The sequence below is a fragment of the Tursiops truncatus genome, chromosome 13 (genome assembly GCF_011762595.2).
Source record: "Tursiops truncatus isolate mTurTru1 chromosome 13, mTurTru1.mat.Y, whole genome shotgun sequence".
Classification (NCBI taxonomy): domain Eukaryota; kingdom Metazoa; phylum Chordata; class Mammalia; order Artiodactyla; family Delphinidae; genus Tursiops; species Tursiops truncatus.
Genome location: NC_047046.1, coordinates 20,885,505 through 20,906,574, shown reverse-complemented (window position 1 = coordinate 20,906,574; position 21,070 = coordinate 20,885,505). Strand labels below are relative to the sequence as shown.

The following is a 21,070-nucleotide window of genomic DNA, read 5'->3' as shown; positions in this document are numbered from 1 at the left end:
CCCAACTTCTAATTGCAAGATAGATTGCAGACTCAGTGGGGATCAGGAAGATCTAAACATTTTAACTAAGATTATTGGGATAAATATTTCATAAAGAGCAGGGCAGATATTAAATTACTCCTATTGATTTTAGTATCACAACCCAATTCCGTTCTTTGGGCTCTTCAGTTTAATTGATCTCTTAAGGAGGCCAACCTCGCGCCCCAAGAGGGCCTGGGCCTTGACCGGGGTGCCTGAACTAGGGTGCTCCGGCCGGCCAGTGTGGCCCTCTGCGCGCTGGTCTTCTCGGGGCTCCTAACTGCCTGGCCGCTCTGGCGCTGGGCTGCTCCGATATGCCCCCCATAAAGTGGCCCAGTGGTTATGGTTCCTCCGGGCGGAAGCCGGCCATTGAGAACCGGGAACCCTAGACAGTGGGGATAGGAAACAATTGTGCGCGCCCTAGTGAGGGAGGCGATCCCTAACTTCGGGGTTCCCCGTCTGCTTTCACCTCCAGGGAAATCCGAGGTCCGGCTAACTTGGGTGCGACAAGTAATCAGACAGCGGTGGAGAGCCGAGGGTTCGCTCCAGCTGAAGCGCAGTCGACACTTAGCGACTTTCCGCGGTGAGTCCAGGATCTTTGCCTGGCGACCCCATTGTCTGAGCGCCCCGCACCGCTTACCGCCCACCTCCCCGCCCCTTACTCACACCGCAGGTCTCACTTCAGTTGGGGGTGGGGAGTTGGGAACTGTGGTGAATGGGAAGGGGGGTGAACAAAGCCAAGCTCCCGCCATTCTCTGCCTGCGCCCTCTCCAGACCGATGCGCGAGGAGGCCAGGGTGCGCCCGCAGCGCACTGGCACCGGACCCCGAGGCTGACCGGCGCTGGGGACCCCCGAGCTGGCGAAGTGCGGGTTCGTGGTGGGGGCCTCAGCAGTCAGCACCCAGGACCACCTTAAAAGCGGGCCCCGCCCCGGACCCGGAGCTCGGGCTGCGCTGATTGGTGCAAATGTAATGGCTGAAATTGATTGCTGAAATGCAAAACTTGTTGCTGCTTCTCCGGGCTCTGGGCGAGAGGCAGACACAGAGAGGGGAGCCGAGACCCTCGGAACGCCCCACGCAGAGCCCCCCCGCCAGCCAGGAGAGGGGTGCGCGGACCCCCCAGAGCTGCCCCCGCCTCCCTCCCATTCCGGGCTCCGAGAGCGCAGCCGGAAAGCCTTAGCCTGCTAGCCCAGCGTGGCCCCCAACCAGCGTACGCCCCCCTCCCTGGGTCCGAGGGCGACTTGCGAAGCACCTTGGCGGGGAGGCAGGGAACCCTAGCCTTGGAGCGACCCAATCCCTCGTTTTGCTGCCCGCCCGCGCCTGGAACGGGGCGCGGAGATCCCTGCGAACTCAGAGACCTAACAGCGGAGGACAGAAGCGTCAGGCGGCGGACGTGGCCGCGAAGCGGCGCGCCGGGGTGCAGCGCACCCGCCGCGGAACAGGGGAGCCGCGCCTTCCACCAACCCTCGGTTTCAACCCCGGGCACCCGCCTCCTCCTCAGCCCCGCTGAGCTCTCGGCTCTGGGACCGGCACCGGTGATGCAGAGCGGAGCCTCCAGTCCTCCGACTCCCTGAAGAAGCAGTAGCCGCTTGCTCGGGCCGACGGGGACTGTGCGAGCGGATCCTGCTTGGCTGAGGCTCGGGCTGCGGAGCGCGGGGACTCCGGGGGGAGGGGGGAGGGACCGCTCGGTCTTTGCCCCGGCGCCAGCCACGGCTTTGAAGGGTCTCTCTGCTTGGCCCCTTAGCAACTCCGCCACGGACTCCGGGAGGCTTCAGGCAGCGTCCAGGGGCTCCCCACCCAAACCAATCGGACTTAAGAAGGTGATTGCTCTGCTTTCCCTCCCTCCTTCCCGACTCCTTCCCCCCACTTAACTTTTTGTCTTCAGTCACCCGCAGCTCCGTCCCCTCCCCACAAACCCACCCGCGGCCGTGCTAACGTCCCAGGGCATGGGCCCCCCAACACGGCTCCTGGAGGCCCCGCGGCGCCGCAAGATGTGAGAGGCCCGCGTCGGGCAGAGCGAGAGCTTCGGGAGAGGAGCTGATAACCCCCAGCCTTCACAAGCCGGGCGAGGTGGCGGTGCGCGCTGCGTCCCTGCGCTGCTGAGCGTCCCGGAGCGCCCAACCCAGGGCCGGAACGAGTAGCTGGCCGGAGGCGCGCCGCGGAGATCAGGCTGTCATGCCCTATTGATCTCCCCGCCCCCCGCCAAGTATGTTTGGGCTGGACCAATTCGAGCCCCAGATCAACAGCAGGAACGCTGGCCAGGGCGAGAGGAACTTTAACGAGGCCGGACTAAGCATGAACGCCCACTTTAAGGCCCCGGCTTTCCACGCGGGGGGACCCCCTGGCCCCGTGGACCCTGCCATGAGCGGGCTGGGCGAATCCCCGATCTTGGGCATGAACATGGAGCCTTATGGCTTTCACGCGCGCGGCCACTCGGAGTTGCACGCGGGGGGGCTGCAGGCGCAGCCGGTGCACGGATTCTTTGGAGGCCAACAGCCGCACCACGGCCACCCGGGAGGCCACCACCCCCACCAGCATCACCCCCACTTCGGGGGCAACTTCGGCGGGTCGGATCCTGGGGCCTCGTGCCTGCACGGGGGTCGTCTGCTCGGCTACGGCGGCGCGGCCGGCGGCCTGGGCAGCCAGCCGCCCTTCGCCGAGGGTTATGATCACCTGGCGGAGAGCCAGGGGCCGGAGAGCTTCGGCCCGCAGCGACCTGGGAACCTCCCGGACTTCCACAGTTCGGGCGCCTCAGGCCACGCCGTGCCTGCCCCATGCTTGCCGCTGGACCAGAGCCCTAACCGAGCCGCCTCCTTCCATGGCCTGCCCGCCTCCAGTGGCTCCGATTCCCACAGTCTGGAGCCCCGGAGGGTGGCGAACCAAGGAGCCGTCGACTCGCTGGAATACAATTACCCGGGCGAGCCGCCCTCGGGACATTTCGACATGTTTTCCCCCTCTGATTCTGAGGGGCAGCTGCCTCATTATGCAGCGGGTCGTCAGGTTCCCGGGGGCTCTTTCCCGGGTGCCTCGGCCATGCCTAGAGCTGCAGGCATGGTGGGCTTGTCCAAAATGCACGCCCAGCAGCAGCAACAGCAGCAGCAGCAGCACGGAGTGTTCTTCGAGAGGTTCGGCGGGACCCGCAAGATGCCCGTGGGTCTGGAGCCTGCAGTAGGCTCCAGGCACCCGTTAATGCAGCCTCCCCAGCAGGCCCCGCCGCCGCCTCCGCAGCAGCCCCCGCAGCAGCCGCCGCCGCCGCCTCCGCAGCAGCAACAGCCGCCGCCGCCGCCGCCGCCGCCGCCTGGGCTTCTGGTCCGGCAAAATTCGTGTCCGCCTGCGCTCCCGCGTCCCCAGCAGGGCGAGGCGGGCACGCCCAGCGGCGGCCTGCAGGACGGGGGCCCCATGCTGCCCAGCCAACACGCGCAGTTCGAGTACCCCATCCACCGGCTGGAGAACCGGAGCATGCACCCTTATTCTGAGCCTGTATTCAACATGCAGCACCCTCCTCCGCAGCAGACGCCCAACCAGCGGCTGCAGCATTTCGACGCACCCCCCTACATGAATGTGGCCAAGAGGCCGCGCTTTGACTTCCCGGGCAGCGCGGGAGTGGATCGCTGCGCTTCGTGGAACGGCAGCATGCACAACGGCGCTCTGGACAACCACCTCTCGCCCTCAGCCTATTCCGGCCTACCCGGCGAGTTCACGCCGCCTGTGCCCGACAGCTTCCCCTCGGGGCCACCCCTGCAGCATCCGGCCCCGGACCACCAGTCCCTGCAGCAGCAGCAGCAGCAGCAGCAACAGCAGCAGCAGCAGCAGCAGCAGCAACAGCAGCAGCAACGCCAAAACGCGGCCCTCATGATCAAGCAGATGGCATCGCGGAATCAGCAGCAGCGGCTGCGCCAGCCCAACCTGGCCCAGCTAGGCCACCCCGGGGACGTGGGCCAGGGCGGCCTGGTGCACAGCGGCCCAGTGGGCGGCTTGGCCCAGCCGAACTTTGAGCGCGAAAGCGGCGGCGCGGGCGCCGGGCGCCTGGGCACGTTCGAGCAGCAGGCTCAGCACTTGGCGCAGGAGAGTGCATGGTTCCCAGGTCCGCACCCGCCGCCGGGTGACTTGCTGCCCCGCAGGATGGGAGGTTCAGGCCTGCCCGCTGACTGCGGCCCGCACGACCCCGGACTGGCGCCGCCCCCTCCGCCCGGTGGCTCGGGGGTGCTGTTCCGGGGCTCTCTGCAGGAGCCGCTGAGGATGCCCGGAGAGGGCCACGTGCCCGCGCTGCCCTCCCCTGGCCTGCAGTTCGGGGGCAGCCTGGCCAGCCTGGGGCAGCTGCAGTCGCCCGGGGCTGGGGTGGGGCTGCCCAGCGCTCCCTCCGAGCGCCGGCCCCAGCCGCCCGATTTCACAGCGCCAGCGCTCGGGGGCCAGCCTGGCTTCCCGTTCGGCGCAGCGAACCGGCAGGCCACGCCGCACAGCGGCCCAGGCGTGAACTCGCCCCCGAGCGCGGGCGGGGGCGGCGGCAGCACGGGCGGCGGCGGCGGCGGCGGGGGCGCATACCCGCAGCAGCCTGATTTCCAGCCCAGCCAGCGCACCTCGGCCAGTAAGCTGGGCGCGCTCTCGCTGGGCTCCTTCAACAAGCCCAGCTCCAAGGACAACCTGTTCGGCCAGAGTTGCCTGGCTGCACTCTCCACAGCCTGCCAGAACATGATCGCCAGCCTTGGAGCCCCCAACCTCAACGTTACCTTCAACAAGAAGAACCCGCCCGAGGGCAAGAGGAAACTGAGCCAGAACGAGACCGACGGCGCGGCCATGGCCAGCAACCCGGGCTCGGATTACTTCCCAGGAGGGACTGCTCCTGGGGCCGCAGGGCCCGGAGGCCAGTCGGGGACCAGTAGCAGCGGCTCCAAAGCCTCTGGGCCGCCCAATCCGCCCGCCCAGGGAGATGGCACCAGCCTCTCCCCCAACTACACCCTGGAATCAACGTCGGGGAACGACGGCAAGCCGGTTCCCGGGGGCGGCGGCCGGGGACGGGGTCGCAGAAAAAGGGACAGTGGTCACGTGAGCCCCGGGACCTTCTTCGACAAGTACTCGGCAGCGCCGGACAGCGGGGGCGCGCCTGGAGTGAGCCCAGGGCAACAGCAGGCGCCAGGCGCAGCCGTCGGGGGAAGCTCCACAGGCGAGGCGCGCGGGGCGCCTACGCCTCATGAGAAGGCGCTCACGTCGCCTTCGTGGGGGAAGGGGGCCGAGTTGCTCCTGGGGGACCAGCCGGACCTCATGGCGTCCCTGGACGGTGGGGCAAAGTCGGACGGTAGTTCCCCGCACGCGGGCGAGTTCGCCTCGGACGAGGTGAGCACGAGCTACGCCAACGAGGACGAGGTGTCATCCAGCTCCGACAACCCCCCAGCCCTGGCCAAAGCGAGTAGGAGCCCTCTGGTGACAGGCTCGCCCAAACTCCCTCCCCGCGGGTTGGGCGCCGGGGAACATGGACCGAAGGCGCCCCCAGCCCCGCTTGGCCTGGGCATCTTGTCTACCTCTACCTCCACCCCCGACAGCTACGGCGGCGGGGGCACGGGCCATCCCGGCACGCCGGGCCTGGAGCAGGTCCGGACCCCAACGAGCAGCAGCGGCGCACCGCCGCCTGACGAGATCCACCCCCTGGAGATCCTCCAGGCACAGATCCAGCTGCAGAGGCAGCAGTTCAGCATCTCTGAGGACCAGCCCCTGGGGCTCAAAGGTGGCAAGAAGGGTGAGTGTGCTGTGGGGGCTTCTGGTGCGCAGAATGGTGACAGCGAGCTGGGCAGCTGCTGCTCCGAGGCCGTCAAGAGCGCCATGAGCACCATCGATCTGGACTCGCTGATGGCAGAGCACAGCGCCACCTGGTACCTGCCGGCCGACAAGGCTTTGGTGGACGGCGCAGACGAGGACAAGACGCTGGCACCCTGGGAGAAGGCCAAACCCCAGAACCCCAACAGCAAAGAAGGTATATGCACTCATTCCATGTTCCCTTCTCACCTGGTGGATACCCGTCCCACCCCCATTGCAGGCCTTAGCTTCTGCCTTGAAGGCTCCATGAAAGGGTGGTGTCCCTTGGGGTCAGGAGGGCGCAGGGCCTTCCTAATGCCCAGTTCAGAGCTGGGTGCCCTTCCTTTGGTTACACCTAGGGCTCTGTGGGCAGACCCCTTCCCTCCCCCCAGGTGCTGCCAGGTAGATTCTGGTTCCAGAGGGTGGTAACAACTTAGGCGGAAGCCCTTTGGCGATTATTGTAGAGCCCCACCCCCTCAAGTTTTAGCTGAGTTACTGGGTGCCCAGAGCACTAGGCCCCTTCCCTTTCACACTCAGACCCCCTCCTCACCTTCAACATTGAGGTTCGTTCCACTTTTCAGGAGTTGTTTGCCACCCCCCCCCCTTCCTGGCAGGACACCTGGGAAGCTGTGTTAATGCCTCCCCACCTTTTCCTAGTCAGCCAACCTTCAGCTTGAGTTCCCTTCCGTGTGCCAGCATCTCTGGGAAAAAAAAGTGACCAGTTCTGGTGTCTGCAGCATCATTCAGAGGCAACGCCTAATTTGACCTTTGTTCCTAATGAATAACTGTTTTGTCTCTTCTTAACTATTAGAGTTTCATTGAAAAACTGGAGACCTGTCGGGATGGTAGGAGGCAGGCAGTCTTCAGAGTGCACCTCCCTGACATTTGATGGGGGGGCCTGGGCTGGAGTGGGGTCCACTTTGGCAGAGACCAGACCAATCGGCCAGGGCTTCGTTTGTGTATGGGGATATGGATATATATTCTTAAGACACAAAGGACCCGCGTTTGTCAATATCTCGCCTGGCTTTGGTGACAGATGTCCGGTCCCGGTTCTCCTTTGCATTCTAAGCACTCTTTCCCCACCAGGCCTGGAGGCCTTTAAGGTGGGTGGGGTGGGGGTCAGTAAATGGACCACCATTGCCGATAAAATAATAATAGTGTTTTTTTTTTAACCCAAACACGACTGGGCTGCGGTAGCTATCCATTTTATTTTTTAATGGGGACTTTTTACGTAACATCATTTCCTACCTCACCCCCCCACCCCCACCCCCACAATGCCTACCTTTTTCTTTTAAATACTCACTGGATTTCCTTGGTTTCACCAGGCTGAATGTTACCATGGAGTCAGTAGCTGGCGATTTAACCGTGTCTTAAAAAAATACATCCCCCATCCTCGCCTTCTCTTAAGGTTCTTTTCCTCTGCCTTAGTTTTCCTAGTCCACATCCTGCATCTTGCCATCTCTTGACCCAGGGTTTAAGGTGATGGTAGGTTTTAGGAGAAGGGGATGGGGGCGGGAGGAGGGGGAGGGGAAGTGCGGCAGGAGTTGGGTGGCTCAGAACTCCGGGCTTTCACGCCCGCCTGTCCCGGGTAGCTTTCCCGCTTGCGTTTTCTAATTCATGAATGCGGCCTTGCTGCTTTTCTCTTTGTTCGCCTACTGCCCAGCCCGGGACGCCGCTCTCTCATTTGAAGCTGGGTGTTTAGCATGCACAGCAGACGCTGCGGCCAGCATCAGCATTCTCCAGGCTTCTCCCAGGCAAGGCCATAAATTGGTTAGTTTGGGACCCTCCGCTGCCTCTCCCTTTTTCCCCCCTCCCTCCTTTTTAAAATGGAGTTGGACACAGCATCCTGTTTGCTCTGCCCCGCTTCTCTTTTATTTTCTTGTACACAACATCTCGGGCCTGCCGATCAATAACTGGTTAGCACAAATCCCAGCCCCTGTCACTTCTACCTGGCTTGGTCTGGCTGCCCCCCCCCCCCCCCCCACCCCCCCCCCCCCCCCCCCCGCCCCCACAGTAATTAAGACCACATTGGCCAAAATGGGGCGAGAAGAGTTAAAAAGAAAAAAAAAACGCCACGATTTAGAGAATTAATAAAGAAAAACCAGTAACGCTTTGCTTGCAAGTCGTTTGAAGGGCCTTAGGTGCAGAGGAATTGGGTGGTTTTAACGAGATTTTTTTTAAGGTGTTGCACTGTTCCCTTCCCAGTCTGACTAATGTCCTTTGCAGAAAAAAAATGCAGACTGTGAATGAAGAAATGTCATTAAAGAAATGTTTTGTTTTGTTTGTTTCATTATCACAGTCAGACGAAGGAAAATATTTTTTTGGAAACAGATGCTAGTCACTTTGGGGTTGATTTCCCCTGTATACTAAACTCAGCCCTCCCCTGCATACGGGAGACGGAAACTTCCTCCAGGGACCCGCTTCAGGGCTGGCCGCCTTAGAAGCCTCGGCAGGGACACCCACTTGACCTCCTTTGTTTTCCACTCTGTGATGTGGGAAGGACAGTTTCCTAGATAAAGCCCCGAATTGAGGTCACTCGCAGCTTCTACAGCCTTGGGGCTGCTAGTTAAGGCTTTATAAGGTATCTGCATATGATTCCTGCTCCCTTACTGGTAGTAAATAAGGATGATTAAACTTTTCATTATGATAACACCCTGCAGCTCCATCTGCATATGTTGTATAAATAGGTACACAGAGCCTTCAACGGGCCCCCGAGTGCCCTGGCTGAAAATCAGAGTGAAGTGCACCACTTTGAAATAGAGTTGAGAAAAAAAAGAATTGAAACGAAAGCGTCCTGCTTTTCCGTAAACACATGCCCAGGGTCCCATCAGCCATGAAGCAGCTTTGGATATACCTTTTCCAGGTTCCAGCCCCAGCGAGCACTTTCTTTGACCGCCTGCCCCCCGCCTTTCAGGCAAAGCCCAATTTTGTAATGATATTTTATTTTGTCACGCCATAAAACACGCCAGTACTAATGTGATTAAATATTAACACTGTTACTGAAATTCTTCGCTCCGATGACAAAATACTAGTCGGTCTTTAACAAAATGATCGTGCTCAGGTTGGAGAGAACGAATAAGTCTTTAGAACTGCACAAGCTGTGTAGCCACTGGGACGTGCCCAGATTGTCTTATGGGGTTTAGATGTCCTTTGGAGGGGAGGGAACTCTACTGGCAAGTAACACTTCTCACAAAGTCTAGGCCAGAATCACATGTGATGATGATTTTTTTTTTTAACCAGGAAAGTAATCCTCTCCAAATTATGCTTCCTCTGACTTCCTAACCCGCCAAACAACTCTCATATCATAAAACTCTACGTCTCATCATGAGATTCTGTTTGCACAAAGTTGGGGTGGGGGAAGGGTGAGGTTGTGCAAAGGGAAAAACAACAACAACAACAAAAAAAACCAGCCTGAGTTTGGGCCTATTCAGACATCTATTAAATCAGTGAGGATCACATAAATTTGAAATTAGTTTGCAAAATCATCCACCTATCTTTGTAATAGCTGTGTGGCTATGGAGGAATTTCAAAACAGGGAAGGAGACATAATGATAGTTTGTAGATAAAGGATATTAAGCCTAAAAAAGTATGTCCCCCGCCCCCCCCAGCCCCTTACAATTTTCAAAATTTGAATTAACTGTATTCCCGTAATAAGTTTACCATTGCCAAACTTCTAGTCCGTTGGTTGTTCTCTATCTTGAAATCCGGAGATGTCTAGAAACGCTCTTTCACACACCGTGAAACGGGAGAGGTCTCTGTATACACTTCTGCATGCAATTCTGCCCTTTTTGGAGGTATGATATTTTTACAGTGATGCGGGAGAAATTTTTGGAATTTCATGCTTCTCTCAGTGTTCCAGTCGGAACACAGTAAGCAGTGCTAAGAAATACTAGTCAGGCAGGATTTGAACATTGAATTTCCTTAGACATGGGGCAGGCTTGGGGTAAGAGCCGGAGGGCTCCTAGTGCTCTTGTTCTGAGTCATTTCCCTCACTCCTTACACCGTGGAGAGAATTTTTAAGGCTCCCTCCAAGTGGTTTTGGGAAGTCATGGAGCCTCGCACTCCTGTTTCCCCCAAAAATCACCCAGCACGGGTTGCATGCCTTCATGTGACTTTTGCAGCATCCGGAAGATGTAACCCAAAACTTCGCAGGTGTTAATCAGGGGTAATGTAAACAGATAGCCCCCTTTGTGCAGCTGACGGTCTGGGTCTGCCTGCTCCCTGGCTAGTCTGGGACATACTACTACTCTTCTTTGGTGCTTGTTCAATATTTCATGGTTGTAATAAACCAGTCTTCTTTGCCCGCATCCTGACATAAAATCCCCACCTAGCACGCATCTGCAATTATACATTTCTACTAAATATTAATAAAGGACAAGGATTTCTAAGGGCCTGAAGCTTATTGGTGTTGAACTTATGGTTTCTGCCACTGGATTTTTCTGGCTGTTTTGATTTTAAATAGTCTCTGCCTTCTAATATGTGATATATACTTATATATTCTCCTATATATATATATCTATACAATATTTATAGATTGAAGGCATTTTCTCAGGATTGCTTTCTTTAGCTTTCTTAATTTAAATCTAAATTCAATTAGATTTCTTGTGAGGCCCCTTCAGACCGGAAGTAAGAGACTGTTGCAATGTACTTCTATTTTATTGAGATTTCTAGGAAAGGAGTGAGGGTTGGTTAATCTAATTTCTCTTTCTAGAAATGAAATTCTGTGATTCCTTATATGATTTTGTTTGCCTGACAGAGGTATTTAAATTTCCAAAGAAAATCTTAATAGGTCCTGAAAATATGGCTGCCCTTGCCAGGAAGTTCCTTGCTACTCTCTGCTGATATAAAATATACATCTTTAATAAACAGTCCAGGAGGACCAGGTGAAATTAGAGGAGGGAAATTCTTCCCACTCTGGAAGGGCAAACTTGAGTGTATCCTTGGGATTTCACAGGATCTCCTGAACTCACTCCATGCTGGAAGCTTTAGCAAAATCACCTTTCTGTCCACTTGAGTGACAATAACCTTGGGTCGTGTTCTTTGCCCAGGGAGTGATATGCTTTGCCGAAAGCATTTAGGAGGTAAATATTTCTAGTTAGGAATACTGTATTTGCCTCGGTTTGGTTCATTTTAGAGATTAAAAGTCGATAGCTTTATGCAGTAGGATCAAATGTCCGGGGAGTGTGTAAGGGCAAGTAGGCCTCCCAAGCACACTGCAATATAAAAACCCCAAACCTCTTGTGCCAGAGGGGACCTGGATCTGTTGGGGGTGACCTGTAACTAGTGGGTGGACCTTGTATTCTTCCCTCGATGCCCTTCTGCTTGTTCCACCCAAGTCTTCCGTCTGGAAGGGCAGGAATAACCCAGCTTCATCGTTTTGACTCAAGTCAGATTTTGACTTGCCCAGCGATGTGTTTGTTTTAGGATGATGTCTATTTTTAGGCGTGTCTTGGGTGGACAGATTTGAGTGTGGGTTTTGATTGCTAGTGGCGGACATGTTGATACATACATGAGTGCCTGATTGAGAAGAGAGACATTTGGGGAACAATTTTCAAGTTTCCTTGCCTTCTGGTACACCCTGGGGCCCAGCAAAGTGGTCTGGGGGCTGGCTTGAAAGGGTGTGGCTGAGGTGCCACGTCCGGTCTGGGTCTATCTGCAGCCCACAGGAGGAGAGCAGGGCCCATGCAATTCAGCGTGGGAAGGAGCCCCCCACCCCCAAACCCCTCACCCCACCCCAGCGTACGCACATATACATATGTATGGCCAAGTGTATTTCCATCAAATCATCCAGCTACTCCTTTAGTTTACCGTTAATCTGCTTTCCAAAAGCAGAGTTGGGGGGCGCGCGGTGGCAGGGAGAGAAACTAAACCTTCAGTCTCTTTGGCCTTAGCTGACAGGTTCTGATTCTGTAAAGGACTGAATGAGCGCAAGTCCTAAAAATAGAGGAGGATTTTGAAGATCCTAATTATGAAATCTCGGCCTCCCGGGCCTCCTGGGCTGGGGGTGACTTTGATCTGGAGTATTTCGGTAGCAGACGTACGTCGCCCCTTGCTGAGTTTTGCGCGTGGAGGTGTCTCTCTGTCTGAGTTCAGCTAACACCACTCTCCAACCGCGAGAGGAATCTTTGAATCGGTGCCCACCCACCCCTCCCCCACACCCCCTCCCAGTTGTGGGAAGCGGGCGCTGCTTCTCATTTATGGAAATTCCTCTCCTTTATTGTAATCTTTTGGTACCAACGACTTGGCGGAGAGGACGGTGGGCTTTTGAATTAGTCACAGCTTTGCCTTCAGGGACCCTCTGTGTCCTGGTGCACAACAGCTCAGCCAATGGTCTCCTCAACTCATGAATGGGACCGGAAGGAAGAGATGGTTCTGGGACCCTCGCACATCACGTTTTGCTGGACGGGTCGCCCAGTGCCGAGGCGGCCCTGATCATTTTCTGCCATCTTCCAGTGACAGGGCAACACACATCCGCACGCAGCCTCACGGGGCCATCAGTGACTTTAGGGTGTGGGTAAGAAGCTACCCCACGGATGTGCACTTCAGGGGCCCAGAACCCCCAACTTATTTTGTGACCGGGATGGAAAAGCAGAGTTAAGTTTGATATACTTGAACGAGGAGGGGCGTTTGAGAGCCATCATTCTCACGGGGGGTAATTATTGCGGGACTCCGAGGCCTGCTTTGTTTGCTGGCTTGCATTTTAATCAGTGACCTCTGAGGTTTGGGAAGCAAGTGGAGGGTCTGCTCCCAACATGATGTTTGCCCAGAAAGGACATGGGGTGCGGAGTGGCGGAGAGGCTTCCCAGCATCATGAAATCCAAGGGGCTCTTTGTGGGCCCTGATAGCTTCAAGTTTTGGCCCCGCAAGGCCACTTCGACCTGGCATCCCTGATACCTACTGCTGGGGGGTCCATCGTAGCCCCAGCATCCCAAATTCTCCTTTTCCTTCTTGGCTGAGAAAGCTGGTAGGTTTTCATCACCTCCGCATCCTCGCCAAGCAGGATCGGAGGGAGAACTTTATAGTGGTCGTGTGCTGATCCTTTCACAATTTATGCATCATCGTAAGGACCCAGATGCCCTTTAAACATAGCGGCAATTGAATTTAACAGTTTGGAGGGCTTAGCGCATTCATGATAACAAACTGGCTCTCTGAATGTCCCAGATGGAGCATCTTATGTGGGATAGACTTTTCCCCCAAGAGGGGGAACCTCCAATAAACATCCCAACACAAACTCACATGGTAGGGGGAAAGCAGGTTTTTACGTTCTGATCATTAAAGCTCAGGGGTCCAGCGAACTCAGCTCGCCCCACTTCCTCTGTAGCTGGTAGGATGGATTGTGTGACCCAAAGGCTCTGTCTTCTTCCTGTCTTTGACATCTCTGTGGAAGATCTTGGCTTCTTCATGGAACAATTGGCCCTGGGATTCCGATTCTTAGGAGAGATCTCTGATTTTCTGGGTCTCAGTATGACTTACCTCTGCTAGTGTTCAGTTTAAGTGAATCAGGTGTGTTGGAAAATGATTTAGGAAAACAAGGAGACCCTTCTGTGAAGGCATCTTTGGGGCCCACTGACACGGATGGTCTTTGGAAAGTTGGAGGGAACCGGCTCTTGTTTTTATCCTGCACGTGTCAAAACCCCGCTCCAGGGAGACTCAGAAATAGACGACATTGTCATGCCTTCAGAGGAGATGCGGACTAACCTGGGTGCTGAGACCCTTCTGGGCCTTACCCCACCCTGCTCCCTCTTCCAGCAGACCATCTTGTGAGAACTAAGTGGCCCGGAGATGCAATCTGAGGACTTAAAATAAGTTTTCCCTTCTAACTGCTGATGATAATTTAAAGAGTGTTTGGGCACGAAGGTTTCATTTGCTCTCAGAGCTTGGGTCAACACTTTCACTGGAATGGGGTGGGCTTGGGCCTTTCTGACCCAGCTGGCTTTGCCTGGTACGACTGGAGGACTCTGTCTGTCCCCAGTTTGAGAGATCCATTGGTGGTGCCCCTGGTCATATTTGGGAGCTCCTGCAATGAGAGGAGACACACACACACGCACACGCACACGCACTTGTACACAACACACACACACACACACACACCCTGCCCCCTGTTCGTCCAATCATCCAGGGCAGGGTGAGATGCGGAAAAGATATGACCCTTTAAAGTTACCATGAAGCAGTGTTTTTCAGATGCCCTTGGATCTGGGAACACAAATATTGTCGAGTGATTGGCAACGACCACCAGGAATGAAATACTTCTGAGGGACCATCTTATGATCAGAGAAGGGCTGGGGAAGTCGGCAGAAAACATAGCCTGCTTTGAAATCCCCAGAGCTCAGCCTTCCAGAGAAAGCCAGGCTTGGTTGAGTGTTCACTGGAAGTAAGCGGGTTCTACCCTGACCGCATGGGCTGTTGGAAAAGTCCTTGAAATTCAAGGGCCTGAGTCCTGATGTGGACACTCTGTCCTTTCCTCTGAGCCGGAAGGCAGAGAGAGAAACAGCCCCAGTTAGGAAGACTGGATGGAGATGGGGGTGCAGTTTATTTTCTCCGGGGGCGGGGGCAGGTGATCAAGGGATGGATGGAGAGGGGAGAAGTGTGTCCCTATGAGTCGAAATATTTACCGACACAGGGTTTAGGAGTGGAAAATAAATTGTAAGTGTGGAAGTCATTTATAGTAACACCTCCCGGGCGAGGCTGGGAGTGAGGGAATTGCTTGGGGGCTGGTGTTGGCCATCATAAAGGACAGAAAGTTCTTGGCCCAGCTCTCCCTGCTGGGCCTGGGGCTTCCACGTGACCGCAGATGTATGGGGGAAAGAGATGTGGGGAACCCAGCCTGGGGCGGATGACCACGTCATGGGTCTCTTAGCAGTCAGAGCCCCTTTCTGTGTAGTTAGTGGCCAAGCTAGCCATGCGGTGCCGGGGCGTGGGGCGCGGGGATGAAGACCCAGATGGGCCCTGGGTGGATCGAGCCTCATAATGTGGCTGTGGCTAACTTTTCCTGCAGAGAAGCTGGTCCCACGAGGCCTGCTGCAGAAGCATAGAGTTTCACAGATGCACCCAGATCTTTCCATAAAAGAGGGACGATGGGGGTGGGAAAAAGGAGTGACCTTTTCCCTGATGACCCCGTAAAGTGACCACTGATGCTTCTCTCCCAGCACTGAGCCTCTTTAGGGATAACCTTGCCTATTACAGACCTTGCAGGCAGGTCCCACTGTCTTAAAATGCAAGCAGTGCCCTCCCACACAATACATACATTTTTTTCCATTTTCTGAATAGTAGGCAAAAAGGGAAGGCAAGTAGATGACAAATTCAGCAAGAGGAAGATTTCCCTGACTCGAGATAAGCCGAGTGTGGAAAGGAGCTGGATGAATTAGAGGTTCACTTTCCTCCCCTTCAGGGGACCCACGGTCCAGCCATCAGCAGGCCTAATTGGCTCAAAGCAAATTGACCATTTTCATCTCCTGCGATGTAACTTTTGGTGGTTGTTTAGTATTTGAGGGAAGGGAGGCTGTGGACCAAAATTTGGCTTTTTTAAACAGGAGCAATTTCACGATCCTTATGCCGTGACTATTTCTAAATTGTCTGGGCATAAAGCTCTGGATGCCTTTTGCCGGTTTCTGCTTGTGCACGCAGGCATGCGCACCCCTACTCAAGTATACACATGAGTGCACACACACACACATGAACACACACAGGCCTGAGAAGTCTTAATAAGAAACGAAAAAATAAATTAATTTTTTCCCCAAGAAGCAGCTCATGCAAAGTTTTGGCCCTGTTCAGTTTTAAGTAGAAGCTTATTGATCTCCGTGTGGTCAATTTTTGCCGAATTTGTAATCCTGTTAGGCCTCCAGGAGAGGCGTGATTAATTTACTTGTACGTTTCACCATTTGGGGTCAGTTTAGTTAATAAGCATTTATTTTGTGCTCAGTGTGTGTGAAGCATTTTGCCGGGATTAGAAGTGTGTGTGTGTATGTGTGTGTGTGTGACTGTGTGCACTAATGGGCCCCCTTGGCCGTCACGGAATAAAGGCCCCCAGTTGAGGTTCCCACCACTTCCTCAGGACAGGAAGGGAGGGCGAGGCCCCTCCAAGCATCACTTGTCTGGGAGGAGGGAGGAAAAGCCCAATACAACAAACTCAGCCCCCCAGAGCCTTGGACACGGCCAAAGAACATCCATCGGCTTCCTTCTGGTGTCTTGGTCCCCGGAAAGTTTTCAAGCATTAATTCTTAATTGACTGGGAGCTGAGCACAGACGTGGAGAAGAGTAAAGAATCTTAAACCTCTCTGGGGCACCTTCCATGCTGCTCCTTGACAAACGGTGGTGCTGGGTGTTTGTGCGTGCGTGCGTGCGTGTGTGTGTGTGTGTGTGTGTGTGTGTGTGTGTGTAACTTTTAAGGAAACGCGTGGTTTGACTTCCAAAGAAGGAAGAAAAAGTATGCGTAAGTCTCAAAAGCTGGGAAAAAGAAAACCAGAGCAAAACAGCCTGCAGCTTTGGCCTTTCCGAACACCGAGTCTCAGAAGGGGAGAGTGTGTCATTCTTGATGGCGGGCTGTTTAGCCAGGCATCGCTGGGTACACCCCCTCCCTTTCTTCCTGGGCTCCCTCCAGCCTTCCTGTCTCTCTATCTCTGGATGATGGGTTAAAATTCCACTTTTATTATTATTTTTTAAACGACAGATTTTGGCTTAACAGTTGTAGAGCAAATGGGTGTCCTGAGCCACCCTCCCCTCCCCAGTTGCTTAATTCCTTGAATGTCAGTTTCTACTGAGTCCTTGCCTTTTCAGAGCGAGGGCTGGACAGGAGTATTTTCGGCGCTGGGCCAGCCTGAAATGAACTTGAGGCGCTGGGAAAACAGGCATTTGGAGAGATGAGGATACAATTTCTTTTTTTATGTGGGCCCGTTAAAGTCTAATGGACATCGGTCTGGCCTTAAATTTGGAGAGGGTCTTTATCTAACCCTTAAAACCAGAATCGTTTCCGGTAATTACGACACCCCTGACTAGACCACTAAATCTTCCAGCAGCTTGTCTGGAAGGCGGTGGCAGAGGTGGGAGGAACAGAGGGGCACACCTGTTACCTGTATCAGCTATAATTATGACATTTCTGGGCTCCTGGTTTGAAAGGGAGAATTTATGGACTGAGCTTTGCCGGAAGAGAGCAGCCCAAGACGTTCTGGCTCATGGCAGCGAAATCACAGGGGGCCCCACGCTCCGTGTCCATCACAGCCCTTGCATTTCCTTAATGAATTAATTTAGCTCCCCGACATTTGGTATTAAGTAAGTAGTTATTTTGGAAATCCAAGAGAGAAAGAGCTCGAAGACTTTTTTTAAAAAAACAAAAAGCAAAAAACAACTTTTTGGAAAAAAGAAAAAGTATTGCATTTTGAAGTTGGAGACCACTGGGCATTCAGGCATGTTGGGGGAACCCGTTTGGTGGGACGTGGCAGGACGTGGCAAAACCGACCGGCCCCGTCCCCGCCTGTGTTTTTGCTTCTCTACGGAGAGGATTTTTCCATTGTTAAAGCCGTCGGAGGCCGCAACACCCAAGCTCCCTGCAGTTTGTTTGGAAGTATTGTTTAGATTATTCTCACTTTTCAAATTGAGAGAAACTTAGTTTAATGGGAAAATAGCAGTATTGCTATCTTGGTGTGTTTGCTTTAGTGTTTAAAAATAGTTTGTTTTCGTATCCTGAATTTCATCCTTTCCTTGTTTGCTTGTTTGATGGAAACCGGTGAGTGTGTGTGTGTGTGTGTGTGTGTGTGTGTGTGTGTGTTCGGGGTGGATACACACGCAGGCAGTCAAATGGTTGCAATCATGCAGCCAAAAATCGGTTGCAATTTTAAAGCTGGCTAAAGGGACCCAGAGCGCTTGCTTTTAACTTAAACCATCTTGTCCCTTCCTCTCCCATCAGCACACCACTCCCAACCCCCTCAGCAATATTTATTTCTTCCTTAAAAAAAGGAATGCTGGGCCTGTTTGCTGAGGTCCCTGTTGGAATAGATTTTCAGGGGTTATGTATTAAATGTGTTTGAGGGCGATTTCAGTCCTCAGCCTGGTCGTCCCACTACTAATGGTAGCAGGGCCTAGTATAGAGAGGCAAAGAATATTGTAAATGGCTTATGCAGAAAAACCATTTAGATAAAAATGCAATTTTCCTTTCTGCATAGAGTGCTAAGAATTAATAGCATATTCTTTCTAAATGGGTATTTTTATATTATATTTTCCTCCTAATGAAATTCTTTTCCCAAACAGGAACATGTTTCATTTTAAACTTTAGAGTAAAATTGATCTGTTTTTAAGCCTGCAAAAACTGGTGTCCCAGTTTTCAGTAGGCCCCTTGCCTCCCTACTCTGTGCGCAAGATTTTTGAAGTTAGATCCTGCAGAGGATGGAATGGTGATTCTGTCCCTTCCCTGTCCACGTTCAGGCTGAGAACAGGGAGAGGGGCTGGGTTCACCCACATTTTGGTTTTTTTTGTCCTTCTTCCTGGGGTGCGTTTGGGAGGGTTTGATGGTTTCCACAGATAGAGAAACTGGTCTTGAAACTTGAACTGTCTGTGTTTGGTGCCCCTCAACCCCTCACCTTCCCTGGGTAGGAGGCTCACCTCTCTTGCCCCAGGGAATTCCCCATCATCCTCTTGGTGCGTCCCTTTCTCCCCTGCTTTTTCAATGCTTCAGAGGAAGCCTGGGTGCTCACTGCCTGCTCCCCTTTATGTGACAGCTGTGAAAGAGGATGCTTTTAGCCCCAGAGCACCCACCAAGGGGCGGTTCTGTGGGTCAGCTCTCTGCCAGGGCCTCTGTGGCCATTTTGGGAGGAGTGGAAGTTCAGAACTTCTTAGAAGGCCTACTTTGTCCATTCCAGCAGATCTTTGCGGCAGCATTGCTGTGGAAAGTGTTTGAGAGCTTATTTTGCCGGCTGCCATGGGCCACTGTCTGCTGACCCAATTTTTCCTGCCAGGGTGTGCGTATGTGGAGATACTGGGTAGATTTGTGTTGGCAACTGAGATGTCCAGACGTGACGGAGGGTGAAGCTGCAGTGTCATGGTAGATGGATATCCTGGAAAATATGCTTGTAATTTTCACTCTTGAAATAGCAGGAAGGTGAACGTTTAGGCAAAATTATAGAATGGGAAAAAAACTTTTCTCATTTTTGTGCCCCCTCTCCACAACGTTTTCCAACCGAGAGATCCAAGGCCCAGAGAGGGCAAGCAACTCAGCCAAGGTCACACAGCACAGCTGCACAGCAAGGATTTCACTATAGCTGAACTTCAGCCTTGACCTTGCCTTACTGCCTCTTGACCCCTCACCTGGGAGCTAGGATCTGATTTTGCTGAGCCTGTGCAAACCAGAGTCCAGGTCTTCTTAAACCAGAAGTTTCCAAACCTTTTGTAGGAAGCACCAATGGAGGACACACATTCCTGATGACAGCAGCACTGTTCCCCTTCCTCTTTCAGAGCTACAGGAGGTATAGGCTGTATAGGAGATGATTCTTGACTTTGGGGAAGCCACAGTAGCACCAGATCCTGCCAGATGGGTGGCCTAGATTTCAGGCCTGGCTCTTTGACTCTTCTGAGCTATGTGACTATCACCTCTTCAGTGCTTCCAGCTTGGTTTCCTCATAAAATTGAAAAAAGGAAAAAAAAAATAGTGCATATCTCATGGAAGTATTATGAAGACTAAATGGGATGACTTTAGCTAAATAATAGGATGATTATAATGATGTGGTTAAGAGCACAGGCTCTGGCAGATTACTTGGGTTCAAACCCAAGCAACTCCACTTCCCAGCTGTGTGACCTTGGGTAGGCTACTGAACTTCTCTGTGCCTCCATTTCCTCATCAGGGAAAGAGGATAATAGTTCATACCTCATGGGTGGGGCGGGGGTGGGGGAGGATTCGGTGAGTTAATATATGCCTGAGTAGATGCTCAGAAGACTGCCCAACAATGAGGAAGCGCTGTGCCAGCACCAGCTTTTATTAACCTCCTGCTGTATGCCCGGTGTTTCATTTGTAGTGTCATAAGACCCTTCGAAGTGCAAGATGGTGTTGCTGCTAGCGTTTGTCCTGTCTTAAGGGCTAGGAAATGAATAGCAGAGAGGCCATGTGACCTGTCCTGGGCTATGGAGTCATGCCGGCTGGAGGGGAGCCACGCCAGTCTGTACATCAGGCCCTTAGCACGGGCCCGGCGCCTGGGGCCATGCTCAGTACATGTCACATGGCCTAGGGCAGGGCTGGGCTGGAACCTGCTGCTTCTGCAGCAGCTGTCTGAGGCCTCACCGTCAGACCCTGTCCTTGTGGGGGGCAGTCAGACTGCGTGTGGACCTTGGTGAGCTGGCCCCAGCCTGGTGTGGGCAGCCATGGTGAGGCCCGGGTCCCTGGTGGTGGGATGGCAATGCTCTGGTATTTTTCTTTCACTTGACAGCTCTCCTAGGCTCTGAAGGAACAGTTTTCTGATACACATGAGGAAGGGTCAGCCTTCTCATGGAAGGAATCTGTGAAATGAGCTGACCCACGGCCCCCGAGCACTTTGATAGGAGCCTGTGCCAGCCATAAACAGTCTGGGATCTGGCAATAAAGAAGTTAGACCCCCATGTCTGGCACCTCGGGTGGGGCCTCAGGAACCTGGCAGGCTCGGGCTAAACAGGAAGAGAGCAAGCATGAGAGAAAGAGAGGGAGAGAGAGAGAGAGAGAGAGTGTGCCAGGGAGTGAGTAAGCGAGGTCCCTGCTCCAGGTGAGGGTGGGAGGGCTTAGCTGTCACACAGGCCTGGGTTCCAATCCCAGCTCTGCTACTTGGGTGCTGTGTGACCTTGGGCAGGTGAATCACAGGTTACAGGACCCACAACACAGGTGTAATCCCTGTACCCCTCTCAGAGGTTTGCTGAGCCCTGTGCCCTAGGGGCAGCAAGCAGCGGGGTAGGTTGGTGAGAGCGAGGGCTTTGGAATCAGCTGGAGGGGAGTCGTTCTTTGTTCCCACAGGGGACCCTCGGCCATGTCCCAGCACCTCTCCCAGCCTCAGTGTCTTCAGTGGCAAACTGGGGAGAGTAACACTGCTCCCTGAGGGCCCTGGCCGTGGTCCTTACGCTGGGGTGATGTAACCTCCCAGAGGATGCTTGCCAGTGTCTAGAGACATTTTTGGTTGCCACAGCTGCAGGGAAGGAGGGCACTACTGGCATTAGGGTAGAGTCCAGGGATTCTGCTAAACATCCTACAGCACACAGGGGCCGTCCTCACTCCACCTCCTCCCCGACAAAGAATTCTCCAGCCCCAAATGCCAGAAGTGCCAA

At 54.0% G+C, this 21,070-nt stretch overlaps 1 protein-coding gene across 1 annotated transcript in view; it reads left to right on the top strand.

Moving 5' to 3' along the window:
* Window positions 1–440: 440 nt before the first annotated feature.
* Window positions 441–21,070, top strand: part of MN1 (MN1 proto-oncogene, transcriptional regulator) — a 47,755-nt gene continuing 27,125 nt past the window's right edge. Inside the window, exons 1-2 of the mRNA XM_073790267.1 lie at window positions 441–601; window positions 793–5,981. Coding sequence (XP_073646368.1) covers window positions 2,225–5,981 — 3,757 coding nt within the window. The 5' untranslated portion in view covers window positions 441–601; window positions 793–2,224. The remainder of the gene's footprint in view (window positions 602–792; window positions 5,982–21,070) is intronic.